Source organism: Trachinotus anak, unplaced genomic scaffold, assembly GCF_046630095.1.
Source record: "Trachinotus anak isolate AG129_WGS33_773 ecotype Australia unplaced genomic scaffold, CSIRO_AGI_Tana_v1 ptg000021l, whole genome shotgun sequence".
In the NCBI taxonomy this organism is placed as follows: domain Eukaryota; kingdom Metazoa; phylum Chordata; class Actinopteri; order Carangiformes; family Carangidae; genus Trachinotus; species Trachinotus anak.
In genome coordinates, this window is record NW_027273872.1 from 8,200,736 (window position 1) to 8,219,379 (window position 18,644).

Below are 18,644 nucleotides of genomic sequence, written 5' to 3' on the forward strand. Positions count from 1 at the left end.
AAACGAAAAAAATAAATCAAATCTCCTTCTGAAAGAAGAAGCTGGTTTTAGCGACCATTCCTCCCACATGATGATCACCTGGAGGTCACAGAAACGCTACAGTGTGGTGATGTAGTGCTGAATAAAACAGTGGATACAGCACCTTTTTATCCACCACTCCATCACTGTGTGTGTGTGTGTGTGTGTGTGTCTGTCTGTGCGTGTACACAGCTTGTGTGCGTGAGTGGGGCAGCCATAAAGAAACCCAACTCTCTCTCCTGTCCCCTCTCTTCCCTTTTCCTCCCAGTGTTAGTCAGGGACGCTTCCGTTTGGCACGGAGCGGCTGAACCGCTCCACATTCCGTCTGTCAGTCTGTCCTCGTTTTGCTTGCTTATACAGCCTACTACGGGATATTCGTGATTGGTTCATCCCTCCCTCTCCTCCCTCCCTCCCGTGTGATTGTATGTAAATCCGGTCGGGACTGAGCCAGTAGGTGAGGTTGGGGCTGGTGGCTCCTGCCTCGGTGGCGCACAAGAGACCGGAGAGCGGCCGAGGTGAGATCGCTGCGCCGTCGGAGCTGTCCACTGTGCCGTGGTGCTGAACTCCACATACCCCCCTGCCCTTCTTCTTTCTCCTCTGTTGGCTCTACTGTACATTGATCATATTTTGGAAAAGGATTAACAACCTCCCCTTTGGCTGTTTTTAGATACAAACTTCTCCCGAGGACACCCCTCTCTCTACACATCGGAAATTACACTACACCAGCCGTGGATTTGACCGAAGCTTGAGATTGGCATTAATAGTTTGTTGAGAAGTGTTGCCTCCTTCCGTCCGTCACTAAATCTCGCTTGGATTATTCTCCTGGATGGTTTACGTCTGGACACACAGGTAAAGAAAATATGATTCTCATTCGTGCTTGTCTGTTTTGCTCCCTGTGGACTAATTGTTTCACCCCATCCGAACCACAGCTCCATCCACGGAAAGTCCCCCCCCCCCCCTCTCTGCCTGACTCGCTATCAGACACCCGAGTTTAACCCTCATCACCAGTGAGGCGCCACAACTCTTTTCTAGTAATCCACCAGGTCACTCTCCTTGACTCGGAAAATATCTTCCAATCTACTGCCTTAAGCTTTTACCATTTCTATTTCCTATTCGCCAGGTCCCAGAGGCTCGTATCGATTGATATCAGGACATCTGAAGTTGAGATTATACTTGCTGTTATTCTGTCGGGGCGCTTACACAGAAGCACAAACACTTCCACTCCCACTGTGGCACAATCAATGTTGTTGTTTTTTTAAGGACTGGAGGCACGCTATGTTGCCCACAGCTTTTAATTCATCCGCGGCAGTACTTAGTGTGTTATTTTTTTCCTTGGCACGCTAATCCTTGAGTGACACCGTTAGCAGCAGAGGGATTATACTTTTGTTTTTCATCCTCAGCTTTGCGCCCGACTCATTTGGCAGTATATTACAGACTCTTGCGCCGGGGATGGCCATTAATTGTGTCGTTTGATGGTTTGCGAATGAAATTTGGGGTCTTCCTTTTTTTTTCTCTCTCTCTCTTTAACGCCGCCACAGCGCAGCAGATGGAGTTAAAGCCAACCTTAAACCAGATTAAGTTCTGCTATCGATACGACTCAGATGTACAGGCTAGAATCTTCTGAAGAGGCAAAAACACGCTCTATACAGAACAATTACAACAACAGAATTAGTGGGTAAAGCTCAAGAGAGTTTGAAATACCCGACACATGATACTATCTGCATTGTAAGGAATTCACTCAAGTGCTGTACTTTACTTGAATATTGTCTTTTTTTTTTTTTTTTTTGACACTTTATACTTTTACTTCACCACGTTATAATTAGTTACTAGTCAAACTACTAGTTAAAGCTTTAGTTACTGGTTACTTGACAAATTCAGATGCTACAAACAAAACATTTGATGGTATTTATCAAAAAATGGTGCACTGCTATAGATAGAACTTCACAACAATATACAAAATAATTAAAATGACCTCCACTTTCACTACAAATCGCTATGACGCGTTTTTGTCACAGCATCTTGTAAATAATACTTACAGACTTCTACTTAAGAAACATTTTCAATGCAGCTTTTACATGTGTCAGACTCTTATTACAATGTGACATTGCTACTTCTACTGAAGTGAATGATTTGATAAGCTTTACCAGCAATGACTGTAAGTATACTATGGTGACTTTTAACTTACATAAAAGAAGAACTTACTTTGTGACTATTTTACTGTGGGCAAGGTGCCTGGTGACAACTTCATCATTTCACAGGTACAAGACAAAGAATGTGTGTATTAATCTATACTTCAGATCCTTGGCAGTCTGCATATTGTATTTCCTACACAATGTTTGACGCTCTTTGTGATTCACAGGGCAAAAAGAAACTAACGACCCCAACACATTTCTAAACTAATTGCAACAGTAATTGAAATTCTTGTGGGGGAATGTGTGAATGCTACAGAAACCATGCAGTTTGAATGTTCAGCCATCTGTAGGCCTTTACAATCCAACTTCAATCCCTTTATTCCCACAATGCATTCACTTTATCTGTGAGAGCTCTCTGAAACCACAAGATAGAATCTATTTCCAGTTGGCGTATGGGATGAATGACTGGATCTGTTTTTCAAGGCTGCATTCACTAATTGATTCTCCACTTGACTACAAACGGGGGACCAAGTAATGTTTCATTAATATAGGATATATATAATATATATTGTGCAGCATATAGTGGGGATACAATATAAATGTGCTGTAGTCTCAATAAATAACAGATTCGATTGTAGAGGGATGTGGAAAGAGAGATAAGACAATGTTCATTTTCCGAACAATTCTGTAGGCTTTCTGCTCTGAAATGATACTGATACTCTCATTTTACAGTTGTGTTCAAAACCATGAGGACACAGACAAAGCCAAACAGCAATGTTCAGAATATTCTCACTGGCAAAACATTTTTCACAATACCAAAACTAGAGAAAGTCTGTCCACTCCTTTTTTTTCACCTCAGATCCGATTAAGCCATTTAACAACAGGTAAGAAGATGGAGCCAGCTGAGCAGGTAGTGGTGTTAATGGAGCTGCTCTGCTTTTCATTACAATGACTTTCTTCAAGCACCATGGGGAGGCAAAGGCTTTCAAGTCAATATTACTTTTCACTGAAGAAAGAAAAAAATGGTAAGAAACTGACTAAAGCCTTTCAGATTTGGGAGGAAAAGCCTCTGTACGAAAGTGTGGGCACCCAGTAATGGTAGCTGGCAGTAGGGGGCAGATCTGGATGATATGACAATAAAGCTATATGTTTTGTGAGGAAAATTGTGCTGAAAATGGCACCAATTTAAGCTCTTCACAATGATCTCAGGTGTCCTGGCTTCCCAGCACGATCAAAAATCTTTACCATTTACCTTCTGAAATGTCTTTATGGGATGTTTTAGAGAGCAAACTGGTTTTAACAAGCACAGTTTCTCAATGTTACTGTTGTGGCTTTTTTGCACAAATGTCAGACTCATCCACAAACGCTGTGGCTCATGTCTCAATACCATGTCAAGTCCATGAATTTTTCCCATTCCACCACTGACATTATAAACTTGGCACTAGCCTTCTTAGTGCTTCTGTGCTATTCTATGCTTCATGTGGTTCCCACTGGGACACAGAATAAACATGGGAGATCAGACTGTGCCACAACCCTGCCAGCTCCTTTTGAAGGCAGAATCCCTTATGTTTACTTGCCTTTCGATCCTGTACTATCATAATGCTACTGAACAAAATATAATGGAACAAGGTGACATACTGCAGATAGATGTGGCAATGAAATAGGTTGTGTAAACGACCGTCACTACAACTAGATGTGACTCTAGACCACCAACATTACAGACCAAAACAAATGCTTTGTCGGCCACAGCTCCAGCCTCGGTTTGGCCCCAACAGTGTAGGAGTGTTACGAAGCTGAGTGAAAGCGATCACTAAACACACAACAAGAAGCACAACCAAATAAAGTTACCCTGTGTACACATGAGCCAACAAAAAGAAATACAGCTACACTAGCATTGCAGTGATATGCTCCACAACAGTCCTTGCTAGTAAGCCAGTTAGTGCTAACAACATTTACTGAACACATTCGTCATATTTGCAACAGCAAGTTAGCTAACGATATGAAGCCTACTGTAGTCAGTCACTAATGAAAACAGAAATGTAGCCATCAAGTTACTTAGCAGCTCTTATTGCTCTCCATCTCAGTAAAGGCTTATCCACTGGGACGCGGCTGCATGAATTACACTGATAGAGCCAGTAAACACACTGATGGAGCCAGTAAAAACTTGAAAAATGTTCTGGATGTTTTGACAGGGCACTGGCTGGTAGTCCTCAAGGCCAGTCTGCCTGTGCTCTGGTCTTATCTATTTCTTTGTCTGAGGCCTTCTTGCACAAAAACATGGTTTCTTCAGTGACGGAAATTCAGGACAGTTGCTTTCACCTGAATACTACTTACTGCACTGTGCCATCTCACATGTGGGCAGTCACTGTATATTTATAAACATAAGGGGGACCAATAACTTATCACAAAGGACTCACATGTACTAACATGCAGAGAAACTCTGAAACACATACAAAGGGGGTGTGACTTCTCTGCTCAAGATACCATTACTTCACTATAGTAGTAGCAACTATAGTTGCTGCTATATTATTATTTAAAATCTAGTTTACAGAACCTTTGATGGATTTATAAAGTGAAAGGCATTTGAGTTTTTTGCAGATGGAGATTTAAACATCCTGTCATATTGGAGTTCTTCAACATGTCATATTGTTGCACATTTTTAAAGCCTTTTTTGATATCCAAAGGGTCAGTTCCTCAAATGACATTAAATAAAATATTTTATCACTTGGTATCCTGTCATGCAAATGGTTTTGATTTTGACAACCAGAGATATTTATTACACGATCTCAAACGCAATTACAAGAAGACTGATACCATTCTCGTGTCTGTGCGTTAGGTGTGGACCAAGAGCTGCGAGGCAGGGGGACACAGCTGGCCAAGTGCTGTCCAAATTTCAAAAATCTTTTAGAGCTCAACAATTAACATGTTGTACCTAATTTGCTTGTTACAGAGACAAAAATCTAAAAATTATAATTTGTTATGTAATGTAATGAGCAATTTGTCCATCCACCCAGCACTTCTGTGCAGCATCTCCACTGCCTGGCAAACTTACAGTGATGACAAGAATCTGAGACATCACTGTGCACAGCTGTTGTTCACCAAGAAACTGTTTCAGCACGTACTTTGCACAATACAAAGTACATGTTGAAATAAGTTTGCATGGACATTTTAAGAACAGGCACAGGATGCAGTGTATCAATCTCCGTGTGTAATTCTGTCCAACAAAGTGATTAAGCATAATTCCCAAAATATATATAAGTTAAAAGCACCTGTTTTGACCCAGAGTTTTTCCAGAGAAGATTTGCTAAGTGCATATGTTCTTTCTAAGCAATGCCTGGTTTCACATTCACAGTTAGAGTACATATGTTTGCACCTGGGAGTTTCTTATTACAGCCAGCGTGACTCCACTGGAGCAATTTAGTAAGTGAAGCACTTATATAATGGGCCCAGCTGCACTATTTGTATGGTATTTACCTCTTGAATCCTCTCCATTTAGTTGGCCAGCAACTCTTGGTATGGATGGTGACTTTGACTACTATTATTCAACTATTATTACTGCACATTGTAAAAAGTCTTGTCTTCCATGTACATTTTGATATACCAATTGTTGGGATACAACAGCTCAGCCTCAGCCCCCCTCTACAATAACACTTCCGCTTTTGCATCTCCCTTCTTTGCACTTCAAGCTAAGCTTTAAACTGCTGCCAACACCCATCTGTGTCTCTGTGTCCGTCTTTGTTGTTCCCCTCCTCAATATGTGGAATCTTTATTGTGCGGTAGACCCACACACATTGAGATATGTCATCCCTCTGCCATGTGTAGGAGACACTAGATCCTGATATTTTTATATCTCCTGGCAAACAGGAGGGTTGTTTGATTATGTTTCCTCCATTGTGCATACTGCATTTATCTTTTATAGGACCTCACTGCTGCTTGAAAGCATGTAGCAGTTACAGATGAGAACAGTTATAATATAATTTAGATTATTAGCACATGCTTAACTTGCTCTAATGATGTATGAAAATGTCTACTCAGTCTGCAGTGAAGTCAAGCTGGTAACATTTCCACTGGATCACATTTCTTTTCCCATTTGCTTTGGGGATCAATCTAAGGCAACAGTATGAGGCTCCATCTCCTGACTTTTCAAACAGCTCTAGATTTCTGAAGCATGACCTCTTTCACTCCCACGTCTTGATTGTACTCCAAGTGGATTGTTAAATTGTTATTGTCATAACCCATTTCATACAGTACGGCAGAACAAGGCTTTCATGGATTCTTGTAAAGCCAAGGCCTGGTGAAATATTGAGACGACTCTCTTTCTGTCTCAGTGCTCTTTGGCAGATGGTCAGACCATAATAGAAGTTGCACAAACCTTAAGGGTGAGGGTCAACAGGCTCTAGGTTTCTGTGCTAATCCTGTCAGTGCACTGCAAGCACATTGATGGCACATGTGGCTTGAGGCATTGTAAAATATGTTTGGGTGGGTGGGGGTGTTGGTGGCGCTGGCCAAGGCTAGATAGGAGACATAACAGTCTGTCTCAGAGACAATAACGCTGTTGTTTGCTGTTTGTTGGAAGCGTATGACATTTGGGGAGGCGGGTGTTGGGGTGGTCTGGCCATGCGTTGCATTTTAATAGCATCACAGGTCGCAGTTCAGCGTTCACTGCCACTGCAGCCAAGTGTGATGCCATCATTCTGGGCACAGTGCAGTCGATCAGATCAGTCTGATTATGTAATGATTGTTAACAATTGTGAGAGCCGTGTGCCTCTGCCAGGCTTTTCCTGCAAAGTTGTAGCAACAGCCAGGGACTTCATGACATTTGAAATGGTCTATAAATTAAACGTCTATAAAAGAAAAGTCAAGGTCTATCCTGCTACTGCCTCGTATGTAGAGACTCCCGCGATCATAAATGATTGTAATGTGGCCCATATAATGTCCAAGTCCCCGTTGTCAAACCTTTGTCACACAGAACTTATGGGTGCAGTCTGGAGCCGCTGCACAAAAAGGTCCTCAAACGTCTGCTGTGCAGGATGACTGTTGGAAATATTTTGTAATCTGGAGCTCACTCATGCTCTCAGTTGTTAATAATTGTGGCTTTTGGATGAATTCAAGGGTACAATTGGAGCTCATCATACACACAAGGCTGTTTATAATTCTCTGATATCATGCCAAGCTAGACAGAAATCCTGTGCATGACAAAATATATATTAGAATCACTTCATTTTCCCACTGGGTGGTTATTCAGAGTTGTGATGAATAATGCGCATACTCCCTGAAGATGAATTAGATCAAATTTTCATATAGTACAAACTGGCAGCTGGTGACTGGTCACAGTGTGCTATCTTGCTTTTGGTAGACGACTGCCTGGGTGGATCAAAGACATATGATATACTCTAAGAAAACCTAAAGACTCTATTACAAGTGCAAGCAGTGTTTAAGCCTAGAATCCCACAATTTCCCTACAAGTTTAAGTAAGTTCTATTGTATGTGAAGTTACTTTGATTTGATTTCATTTGTAAAATATAAATATATATAAAATAAAAAATTATATAAAACAATCTTCAGTAGATAAAGTTTACCCGGTTGTCTGGGAATTGTACATGTTCAAGTTTCAATTTTTATTTCATTTTATTTTCATTTTGGCTCAATACACTAATTCACCTTCTTGCTGAGAGTTAAATACAGTTCAGCAAAAATGAAGCTATAGCAAGCAGACGGCAGCTTAACTTATCACAAAGATGGGAAACAGGTAACCTGGCTCTTGTAGGTGGATTTTGTTGCCTTAAACCCTAATCTGATGGGATTTATTATTTCTCTTGGGAAGGTGGGGTGCTTTTAATATTACCTGCTCTGGTCAGTGATTTTAATCCAGTCTGGAGTGCGAATGTGAATAATTCTTCATCCAAGTATATTTACAGATGAAATTACCAACTGTCTTTCAGCGAACACACTGGCCCTCCTGTAATTTAAATCCTGTCCAGGGCAATGTCATTCTATTTTAAGGTGAACTCAAAAGCGTATCCTGCATTTTAACAGTGAGTGCAATTTGGCTTTTGTGTGAAAATGGAGGAAGCTAAAAAAATATTTTTTACCAATCTGTTGGAAACCTGTTAACACCAACATAGGCCTCTTTGGGAACCAATCTGAAGACAGGCAAAATTAAAGCCATCAGGACTGCAGGACTCTGTACAAGTAGTTAAAATGTGCTGTTATAATGTCAGCTACTGGAAGGTATCATTCTCCTCTTTAAAATCCCATTTGAACGGGATTAACACTACGGTTTCCCCCCCGTTTCCAGTCTTTGTGTTACACTAAGATAACCAGCTGTTGGCTGTAGTTTCATATTCACCATAGAAACAATGGTGTGGTATTGATGTTCTCATCCAATTCTCAAGAAAGCAAATTTAGAGTAGTACAAGACAAATTTCAAAACACAAAGGAAACTAGTCAACAGACTTGTAAAAGCTTTAATAATCAATGTCCAGAACATTATTGTGTGTAGCCTCATTTTCTCTAAATTTCCATCACATTTGTGTCTTAAACAAGACAAAAATTATGAGGTTGGACAAGACAAGTGTGAAAGATCAAAGTTCAGAGTAATGTTTGAGTCCCTGCAGGATCCCTCAGCCTGTCTCAGTGATCACTGAAAGCCCACAGTCCATAACATAAAACATCTATAGTCCTGCTGAGAACAAAGCAGGCTGCTAACTTAGAAACACATCAGAGGCTCATTAACGCTCCAGTGTTTGACCAGCTGAACTCTAGTTACCTTATTGACTTTCTTAATGTTTTCCCTGCTCTAAATCCCTCCGCCTACTCTCAGTTTATGCACCAGTCTCGCACAGTTGACATCTTCATGATTCCAACAGAAGTCTTTTCATATCCCACATACAGTGTAAGAGTAAAGCAGGAATCAAATGAGATGCTGGTGTTCTCAGGAAGGGAAATACCTTCTTTGTTTTGCTTCTGGTGTTGTTGTTGAATTCCAGTGAAGCACCGACTTTTCTGAGTGTGAGGATCATTGAAATTCCACATTTGGTTTCAAAAGTTTCTCTGCCTAGATTTGGACTGCCTGCTAGGATTTATAGCAGATTAACTTTGAAAGTGATTTAGCTCTCGGGTTCTGCAGTTGCTACCAGGGCAGAAAAATAACTTTTTTTCATCCACTTTTGCCATCCTTACTGGCTCACATATTCCCACATTATATATTCCAGATACATAAAATGTGATCTGTTTGTGTGACCCTAATAGTGGCAGCAGAGTATATCAAAACTTAATTAGAGCTCTGGGTGTAAAAAGAGATGAGTGACGGTCATGTGGGTATAAATATAGAAACATAGCACTATAGGCATTATCTAATCACACACGCACACACAACACAGTAAAAATACTCCAAGAATTTCTGATGTTTCTCCTTCAGTGGAAAAATGTGACTGTGGGGTGCGAGGGATTTAGTGAGAAGACACAATACAGCAGCACAAGTTCAAAGCTCAGTGTAATCACATTTTATGCATTTGGATAGATATCTGAATGAAACAGATAACAGCCTCATAAAAAGGATGGGGGATAATGAATTATGTCATCACAACATGTAGCCAACAAATTTAAACAATGGCCTATCTACGTCTTTATCTGTTATCTGGTGGCACGGGTGCACCGCTGTTATCCGCTTGGCATTTGGAGCTGTGCGTCCTGTCTAATGAGTCTGGGATATTGGAGGAGCGGTGTCCTAAAGGGTTCAGAGAGAAGGTTGTAGACGGCAAGTTGTTCTTTGAAGTCGAAAGAAAGTGAGGGTTCACAAATCCTAAGAAATCTGCACTAATTATTTAGTGAGCCAGTGAACTCAGAGCCTTGTAACTGTAGGGACCTGTGATTGATATAGGGGGTTTTGAAAGATGAGACAAGTTTCTCTGAATTTCTTTATTGCTGGCATTCACTATAGTTAAAGGACCTTCCAGCAGAACAAACACAAATTATGTTGCTGCTGGTGCAGTAAAAAGGAAACGACACCTCACTGGCTTCCTACCAGCAAGCTCAAACCACATGTGGCTTGAGGTTCTTGAGATTTATTCTTGACTCTGTAAAGATCATTTGATAAAACAATTCCATGTCAAGGTCCATCTAGTGGGTCATGCTGAGATTTTGGTCAAGGAATTTCAAATTCAATTTTTTTCGGATTGCTTTAAGGGTTTCTCACCATTGTTGCTGTAAAAGTTGACATTCAAAGTTAATTCTTGACCTTAGAAACAGTACGTGGCAAGACAGTCTCACCTAAAAGTCTATTTCGTGGCTGTTCTGGATATTTCAATTGTCTATTTTAATTGCGAATCGTTTGTTCAGTTGCCAGTTGGTACTAGACCAAGTCAGAAGCACAGCTGCCATTGTGACGAGTTTCCCCGTGTGCCACCCTGGTGCCCACTTCACAACCGACCTGAAAACTAAAGCAGCATGACAAACAATAAGCAAACACTGTTAGCAAATTTGATAATTTGTCTATTAAGTCTCTGGTGTCAGATCCTAGTTGTAAATTGTTTTTACTCATGCAGACAGCATTCACTGAACATGAAAGGAATGCAACCTCAACATTGGATAATGTGGTAGCAGCAAGTCACCCATTCACTTACACACACAAACAAAAGTGTTTTTTTTTTCTTATTAAAAATAGAACATAAATAAATATACATACAAAAAATATGGATAAAATATATCCATAATTAATATGAGGAAAATATAAGCCTGATACTATTTGTAAATCAACATACTCTGCGTCTAACATTGGAGAAATTACTAATAATATCTATCAAACAAATTGCAATATCTCTGGGAAATTTGAGGAGTGACCCTTCCTCAACAACTTCCTTGCAATGTGCTTGAAAAGGTCCTTTAACTACTATGTTATTTGTTTGACACTGCTCAGTGGCCAACAGTGGAGTCATAATGTAGTGGACAGTTTCTCAGTGGGACTGTGTGTAAAATTGAATGTGAACCTCAGTGGATCATTCCCTGGACAGTTAAAGATAGAAAACCTCCAATGTCGAAAAGGTTTATTCACCATCTGTAAGAAAATTGTCTAATGGACACAAAAGGAAAGAATCTAGACAGTAGTCTGTATCAGTGAAAAAAAGTTGTATTACTAGAAGTTAAGTAGACTTTGTGGTCAAGGTCAAGAAAAGAGAGATTACCCTAACAGCAGTTAGTTTTGAAGGTTAAGTGTGCCTCAGGTTCGAATATGCTACTGTTGTGTGAAATATACATAATGTACTGTAAAAAAAAATCATAACCTCTGAGAGATAGAAGCTAAAATGTTTTAATGCTAGAGTCAAATGACAAAGTATGAAAATATGGACCTTTTATATTGTTCGCAAAGGTGCTTTTAATCATTTCATGCAGTGAGTTGACCCATCTCACTTCAAGGACTCCTACTACTTCATCCTGCCTCTTACCCCTCCTCGCCATCGTTTTATCTGTACAGCACAGCACATGGTGGAAGGCGCCACATCATCATGCTAGTGACTGTCTGTCATATTTAATACTCCAATCGCAGGTTTGATCACCTCACCCCCATTTCGAGCATCTCAATGCATACATTTGCATATTGATAAAGAAAATTAGATTTTCTCCAAATGAGTTTAACTTCTTACACCACACAGAGTTGATATTAACACCTGCATTTTATACGACTACAATCACACTGACAGAAAATACACACAAATTAGTGCATTCATTCGCTTAATGAATTAGTCCATTAACATAACTGGTCATAGTTAATATATCACGGTGATTATGGAAGGACATTAGGCTGCTCAAGTGCCTCTTATTTGGACGTGATCCAGAATATCTGGGAGATGATTAAGGATGTGCCAGGTTTGGGCCACAGCTTTTTCAAGGCCTCTTCAGCTTTGCCTCAACTATTTAGACTCAATTTAAGCTCCACAAAGAAATCCCACCTCTCTGAAAATTGTGCCTGAGAAGAAAAGAAAGAAATAAAGCAGAACCATACTTTTTTAAGAAAAGAGCCCTTTCTGCACGTTTCTCATACCATAACCACTATTGCTCATTATATTGCTGTGAATAGCACAAACCAGGATACAGTTAATGAAGTTCCACTGGCATTTCACCTATCTGAACAGTGGACTGTTATTACAGAGCGAGACTGTCCTGTAAAAAATGAGCCTATAGGTCGTCTGTGCAAGACCCATAGTTATGTTTCATTGTTAGGCAATTTCTAGCATCATGACGGGAGCAAAGTCAGAATTTGAGTCATAAAGTAAACAGAGTGACAAAGTCTGCATTAGGAGGAGGATGGGGTGGATGAATGAGTCCACTGAGCAAGACTTTGACACAAGAGACAAGTATTTGTCTCTTATTTGAAACCAATTGTCATTGTTCTGTCTTTTAACCATGACCATTGCACAAGTTAACTGCATCTTTATTATTGTAACCATGATTACAAAGGTCCGCTAACTTTAAGAAAGTACCCAGACCATCACGTTTTCCTAAACCTAACCAAGTAGTTCTGTGCCTAAACCTAACCATTCAATAACCTTAACTGTGTGATCATTATTGTAACTATGATGACACATGCCTGCCACCGCAGTGGTGCTAGGTCAGAGGAAATTCCTGTGGGTCGTATCAGGTATATGGTCATTTAGTTTGGAGGATTTGTAGTACAGAGGTTTTTTTATAGGTGAGCTTGAGTTAGTTAATGTGTTACGTATCTCCTTCTGTCTGAATATAAAAGCAAAGCAAATCAATAGGACCTGATTATAACTCCTCAAGTATCACTGGCCTATACATTTTACAACACAGTCAGTCACAATCTTTACATATAAGCAGGGACATCTAATTGTTAGAGAGACTGCAGCAAAACTTAAAAGGTCACATATGTTTGAGCTGGTCTGTGGAGAAATATGAGTTAAATATGTCAAATGCAACTTTAGCTTCCAAATATGGAGATCGCAGGAAAATTAGAGGCTGCACACATAGCAGAAGACCATGCTAGCTGTCAGCAGATACAGCTGCCAGCACAGCTGGGTGTCTGCAGAGGAAGTGCTCTTGTAGCAAAAAGATGCTGTACATCCTCTCACCAAAACATCTGTCATCATGTCATTTTAGATGAATTGCCAGTGATTACACAATGATGGTTATGTCAGGAGGTGGCTTCAAACCACCTAATTCTGGGTACACGACAAGACTGTTCAAGTTGCAGCGTTCTTGTGAGAGAAGGAGCACTGATGAGATGTGTTGTAATATAAGATTTAATCTGATCTTTAGGTGATAATATGTGTTCATCAGAACCTTTTGACCAAATAGTCCCAGGAGCTAAGGAGCACTCAGGGACTCAAAGTCCTTTTAGCACAACTGTGTTTTCCATTTCAGTAATGGTGATAATGAAATTAGATGTGCAGAGGTAGAAAGGGAATTGGGAGTGACAGAAAAGGTTGGTTTATGTCTCAACGAATGCTGTACACATGTTGTAGCAACCTCTAGACCTGTAGTTCCTGAACAATCACAAAGTACGCTCTTGGGAGCAAGAGGACTTTTTGGGGGCAGGAACTACAACCCTAACCATTTTTCTGGGTTCATGGAAAGGTTCCTGCTAAAAAGGAGAAATGTTTTACTCTTTACTGCCGGATGATATCACAGATTCATGATTCAAAGCACATCCCAATAATCACAGCTTTCTCATTTGAGGTTATAATCACCTAGTTTATAGTTTATTTTTTCCAGGAAGAATCCTCTGGCACATAGGAAGTAATCTGTTTTATGTTTCCAGCTGCTGCAACAGCTTGGAACAAACAGAAGGATTGGGCAGTTATCACAAGCAGCGACCGTCACCTGAACAGATGAAACAGTACTAAACAATACAACCTACAGGAACTCAAACCTCATCAACACAAAGTTGAAGGAGAAAGTTTCGACAGTACTGGCCAGAGGATTTAATAGACAAGTGTTCTCTTGCTTTGTAGTATTAAAATTCTACAACAGTGATTATGTAGCTTCCAAGTTGTTGCCAAAAGACAAAGGAGGCAGACCAGCACTGTATTTATGCTTTACTGCATGGTGATAAAACAGCCTTATAAAATACACGACTGGAAAGCAGCAAAACAATATCGATCACTGCAAAAGGTGGCCTTCATACAAATGTATTTTTCTGCATCAAAGTTTTTCCTTTACTAGTTTGACAAAACAGTTATAACTCAACATCAGCTTATTAGCTTTTAACCATATCCAACATTCCTCATCCATGGCACTTATGGGAGTAAGCAAAGTCATACTTTTAAGCCAGAACAGACTGAAAGTCCTAAAACTGCTATGGAGAATAACATAACAGCGACGGCTGACAGATCAAGCAAACTCTGCATCTGTTGATGAAGACCATGTAAAACAGGTGAAAGGTCTTGCAGAAGCTGCTGAGTTGACTTTGAGTTAGGATTGTTTTGTCAAAAATCTATTTTTAGTTTTATGTTTTTAAAATACTGAACCACAGACCATCTAGTTCTTAGTAGTGTAAATAATGTAATAAGTGAGATTCTTTTTTATTAATAATAATTATATGATTGAACAATAGTATAATAACCATCTCAAACATTCAACATCATGTCTTATATTATAATTGAATGGCAAAAATTGACCATGAATAATGGAAATTATAGTGTAATGTTACTGTCTCAGTATAAACAATAACCCCATTGACTGAATCCTGTGCATTAAGTAAAAGGAAATAAATAAATGTTAAGACATGAGTGATTAATACTGCTTTGGAAACATCTTAACAGGTTGGCAGTTTTTCTGGAAATTCACTTAGAACAATCTTACATTTATCTTAAACTGCACTTTTAATGAATTACCAGCACCGGCCTCTTATCAGTGTCAGAATTAACAGCTTTGATTTGCAGGCTGGAGGGGAATTGAAGAGTTTGGCGCCACTGCCGCGAGGGAGCAGAGAACTGTTTTATGACTTCATTCTTGAAAAGGTGAATAGAAAATCTGATCCTGTAAAAGCTTTACAGGCGACATACAGTTCAGTTTTAATTTTTAGTTTATAGCCTATATATTGCTCAGTTTATAGCATAATTTAATTGAGGCCTGTGTTTGGAAATATGAGATTTATGAAATAAGAAAGGTCGTTATACATGTACCAATTCCTACCTTCTCCCTGCTACATATATCATCTTTTTTTTTCTCACTCCCTTCCTTATGTTGTCAACCAGTTTGTAGTTTCACAGTAGATATTTGGGGTTGAGTACTTTGAGAGAAGTCTAAACTCCAGCAATACTTGTGGTATATAGAGGAGCTTTATTGTTAGACCAAGGCGATTCGGCTTGTGGCCTTCATCAGGTTGAGTACTTGGGCCCAGGGGGAATCTCAGCAGTATTTTCTAAAGGAGGGGAAATGGTTGGCCCTTTAAACACCCTGTTTCTCTGAGATGGTTGGAGAATATAAGTTTACAACCTTATATTCACCCACCAACTCCTCTAACCTTGAGGCAAGAGCTGCCCCTTTTGATGAACCCACTTTGCCATTTATTAACTGACTCGCTGACTGCCAGTCTTGCAGAGAGAAATGTAGTATGGTCCGTTTGAGTTGTTAAGAGTTTTTTACTCCTCCAGAAGCACCAGAAAACTGTAGTCAAGTGCTTTCTTCTCCCCCTATGCAAAGCATTCTCAGCATGTCCTTTTCAAACCTCAAGCGTTTCAATTTTATGCACATCATAAATGTGTGGACCACAGCGGCAGCTGATGTTTCCTTTATGCAGCAAAATAATAACAAAGCAGTTGTAAGATGTAGGGAATTCTTGAAAAAGATTCATACAGACACCATGCAAGGGCATAACATGAATACCATATGAGATACTCATTTAGGCATGTATGACATTCAAAGTCATCCCTCTGTTCCTTTGTTGTAAGAAAACGGCTCCATCTGAGAGATTGGCACAGCATTTTCAGCATTTGTACGGGAAGAACAGGGACCAAACGGAAGCACCACCCCAGGGAGAAGAGTGTCGCCTGTGGTTTTGGACGTGCTTTGAACTTGAAGGAGTCCTTTATCAGTATACAGCGCTGCCGGGGATGTATGGGTATGAGAAGTGCCATGATAACTCTGCCAAATAAGACATGCTGTGGCAGGGTGCTTGGGCAGCAAACACACAGCAGATGCTCCAGTGTTCTCCAGATATCTCTGAGACAAACTGTAGTACTTCAACCAAATTGATCTGTATATAGAAATACCACTGAGTGTGCTTAAAGAGAGCTGCCCACAGGGGTTCAGGGATGTGTCAGCTGAAGCATATGGTGAAAGAGGTGGGGGGAGAGAGGAAAGCGGAGCAGTTTATCTGCTGACTTCAAGTTCCCCTCCAGTGACCTCGCTGACAATTTGAATAATTTCAAACAAGCCTCTCTAGGAAATCATTGGTTTACAGAGCAAACTGGGAGCAACCACCGCATCCCTGCTAGCTGACGGCCCTGGTGCCCCATACTGCAATTCAATTTCTCAGCTGTATAGCCAGTTGGGCTTCATTTTGACTAGACCTGGCGAAGAAAATCATTTTAACTGTATTGACCAGCCACTGGAGCTTTGAAACATAAATAAGTTTTATCACCCAGTCAGAAGTTGACATTGTTTTTTAGTCCACAGTGGACAGACTCAGAACTTTTGAAAAACAAAACTCAAAGTAATTAAATCAGCAATAAGAAATGTAGGTGTCTGCCTAACTTCTTGTCTATGCAAAACAAACTAAATCTCTTGAAAATACAGATTCTCTTGTAGTGAGGGTGGTTATATTAAAAAACAAAAACAAAAACAAACAAACAAACAAACAAACAAACAAAAAATCTATTGTTTACATCCCACTACACATTTGCAGAATAGTTTAGGGTGGCAAAGGCCCCTCCTTTGCTGATGACAGTGCTGACATAAAAAGCAAATCCAATTTCTTGAGTAAGAAAAACCCTGCTTTAAAGTTCACCTTTGTTTAAAGGGCTTATTTTAAGTACTTACAAATGCTGGCTGCAGCATTTTTACAGAAACAACAAGAACAAACAAAACTAATTTAAACACTGACCCTCTTTAGAAAAATATTGTTGCTGTTGCTGTTTGGTAAATTACTTTGGGCTAAACATGCACTATAGTACTTATTTTATATACCAAACAGTACTGTCTGAAAGTTTTGGCCATTTTAAATGTTTACATTTTTATTCAACAGGGAGGCCACAGGTCCCAAATTCATTCTGCAGCATGACAATGACTCCAAACGTTCACAGTCAGAGTCATAACTATCTTCAGAGACAAGAAAAACAAGGAATCCTGCAACAGGTGGTCTTGCCCCACAGAGCCCTGATCTCTACACCATAGAGTTTGTCTGGGATTACATGAAGGGACTGAAGACATGGAGACAGCTTAAATCCACAGAGGATCTGTGGCAAGTTCTCCATAATGCTTGGAACAACTTACCTGCAAAATACCTAAAAAAAAAAAATTGCATGCAAGTGAACCTGGGAGAATCCCCGCTGTTTTAAAGGTGGTGACTAAAGGTGGTCACAGCAAATACGGTTTTGATTTAGGTTATTTCCATTTGCACTTTGTAAGAAATGAATTGGTAATTAAAAAAAAGTTATAACATTATCTTTGAAATCATCCTCACTTTACTTTCAGTGCTGTAAGCGGTACTGTGCCGTGGCTTTACCTGACTGTGTCAGCCTCTGCTCCTGCGTCATTAAACCTTTCTGCGCCATCTTGGATTTCTCAGGGTTGAATTAATTGAGTGTGGATGCACCTGCGGCGCGACTGATATTTAACGTACGGCAGACCAGGACATGAGTTCTGCTGAAGTGTTGTTCAGACGACCGCCTTCCTTCCAATGGCTTTGTATGTTCAACATGTGTCCAAAAATCGACTTATTATCACCGAAAGGGATAAATTGGTGCCTCACCTGGATAAATCAGCGGCTCAACATCAGGGTCGTCGTCATTAGGTGAGTGCCCTGCGATGAGCTGCCGGACACAACGGCATTTTAACAAAGCCTTACAAAGCAGTGTGGAGTCCAGTGGTATTCAGTGTATGAGTATATAACCTACATGTTAGTTTTATAACTCCGTCTAAAGTTGACGTGTTTTTTTGTCTCCATTGAATATTCATTACATATAATGTTAATTGATAAAAACAAAACAGTCTGGCCATAACGTTTTGTCTTTGGCTGATCAACTTGAAAAAAAGACAAATCCTCAGGCATTTCAAGTGTTCAACGTATGAAACCGGGTGCTTACACAGGTTAAATCTCTCATGTCGGCCCAGTACTAATAAATATATTAGTAAAGTAATGGTAGTTAAGACATTAGATGGAATTATTGTTGTATACTGCTGGAAAGAACTGGCACAAGCATGATACAGATTTCATTAAATTCATGCAAGTGGTAAATTACTCCAGGTTTTACCAACCCTCCTGATTTTCATTAATATCCTTCATACTTTGGTCAATAAGAGAGTGAATCAGGT

At 39.9% G+C, this 18,644-nt stretch overlaps 1 protein-coding gene across 7 annotated transcripts in view; it reads left to right on the forward strand.

Moving 5' to 3' along the window:
* Window positions 1–322: 322 nt before the first annotated feature.
* fstl5 (follistatin-like 5) overlaps window positions 323–18,644 on the forward strand; it is a 165,940-nt gene continuing 147,618 nt past the window's right edge. For 2 of the 7 annotated variants that reach the window (XM_071506973.1, XM_071506972.1), the window contains exon 1: window positions 16,056–18,123. In XM_071506973.1, coding sequence (XP_071363074.1) covers window positions 17,966–18,123 — 158 coding nt within the window. In that variant the 5' untranslated portion in view covers window positions 16,056–17,965. The other 5 variants (XM_071506976.1, XM_071506977.1, XM_071506975.1 and 2 more) reach the window with 5 other exon arrangements.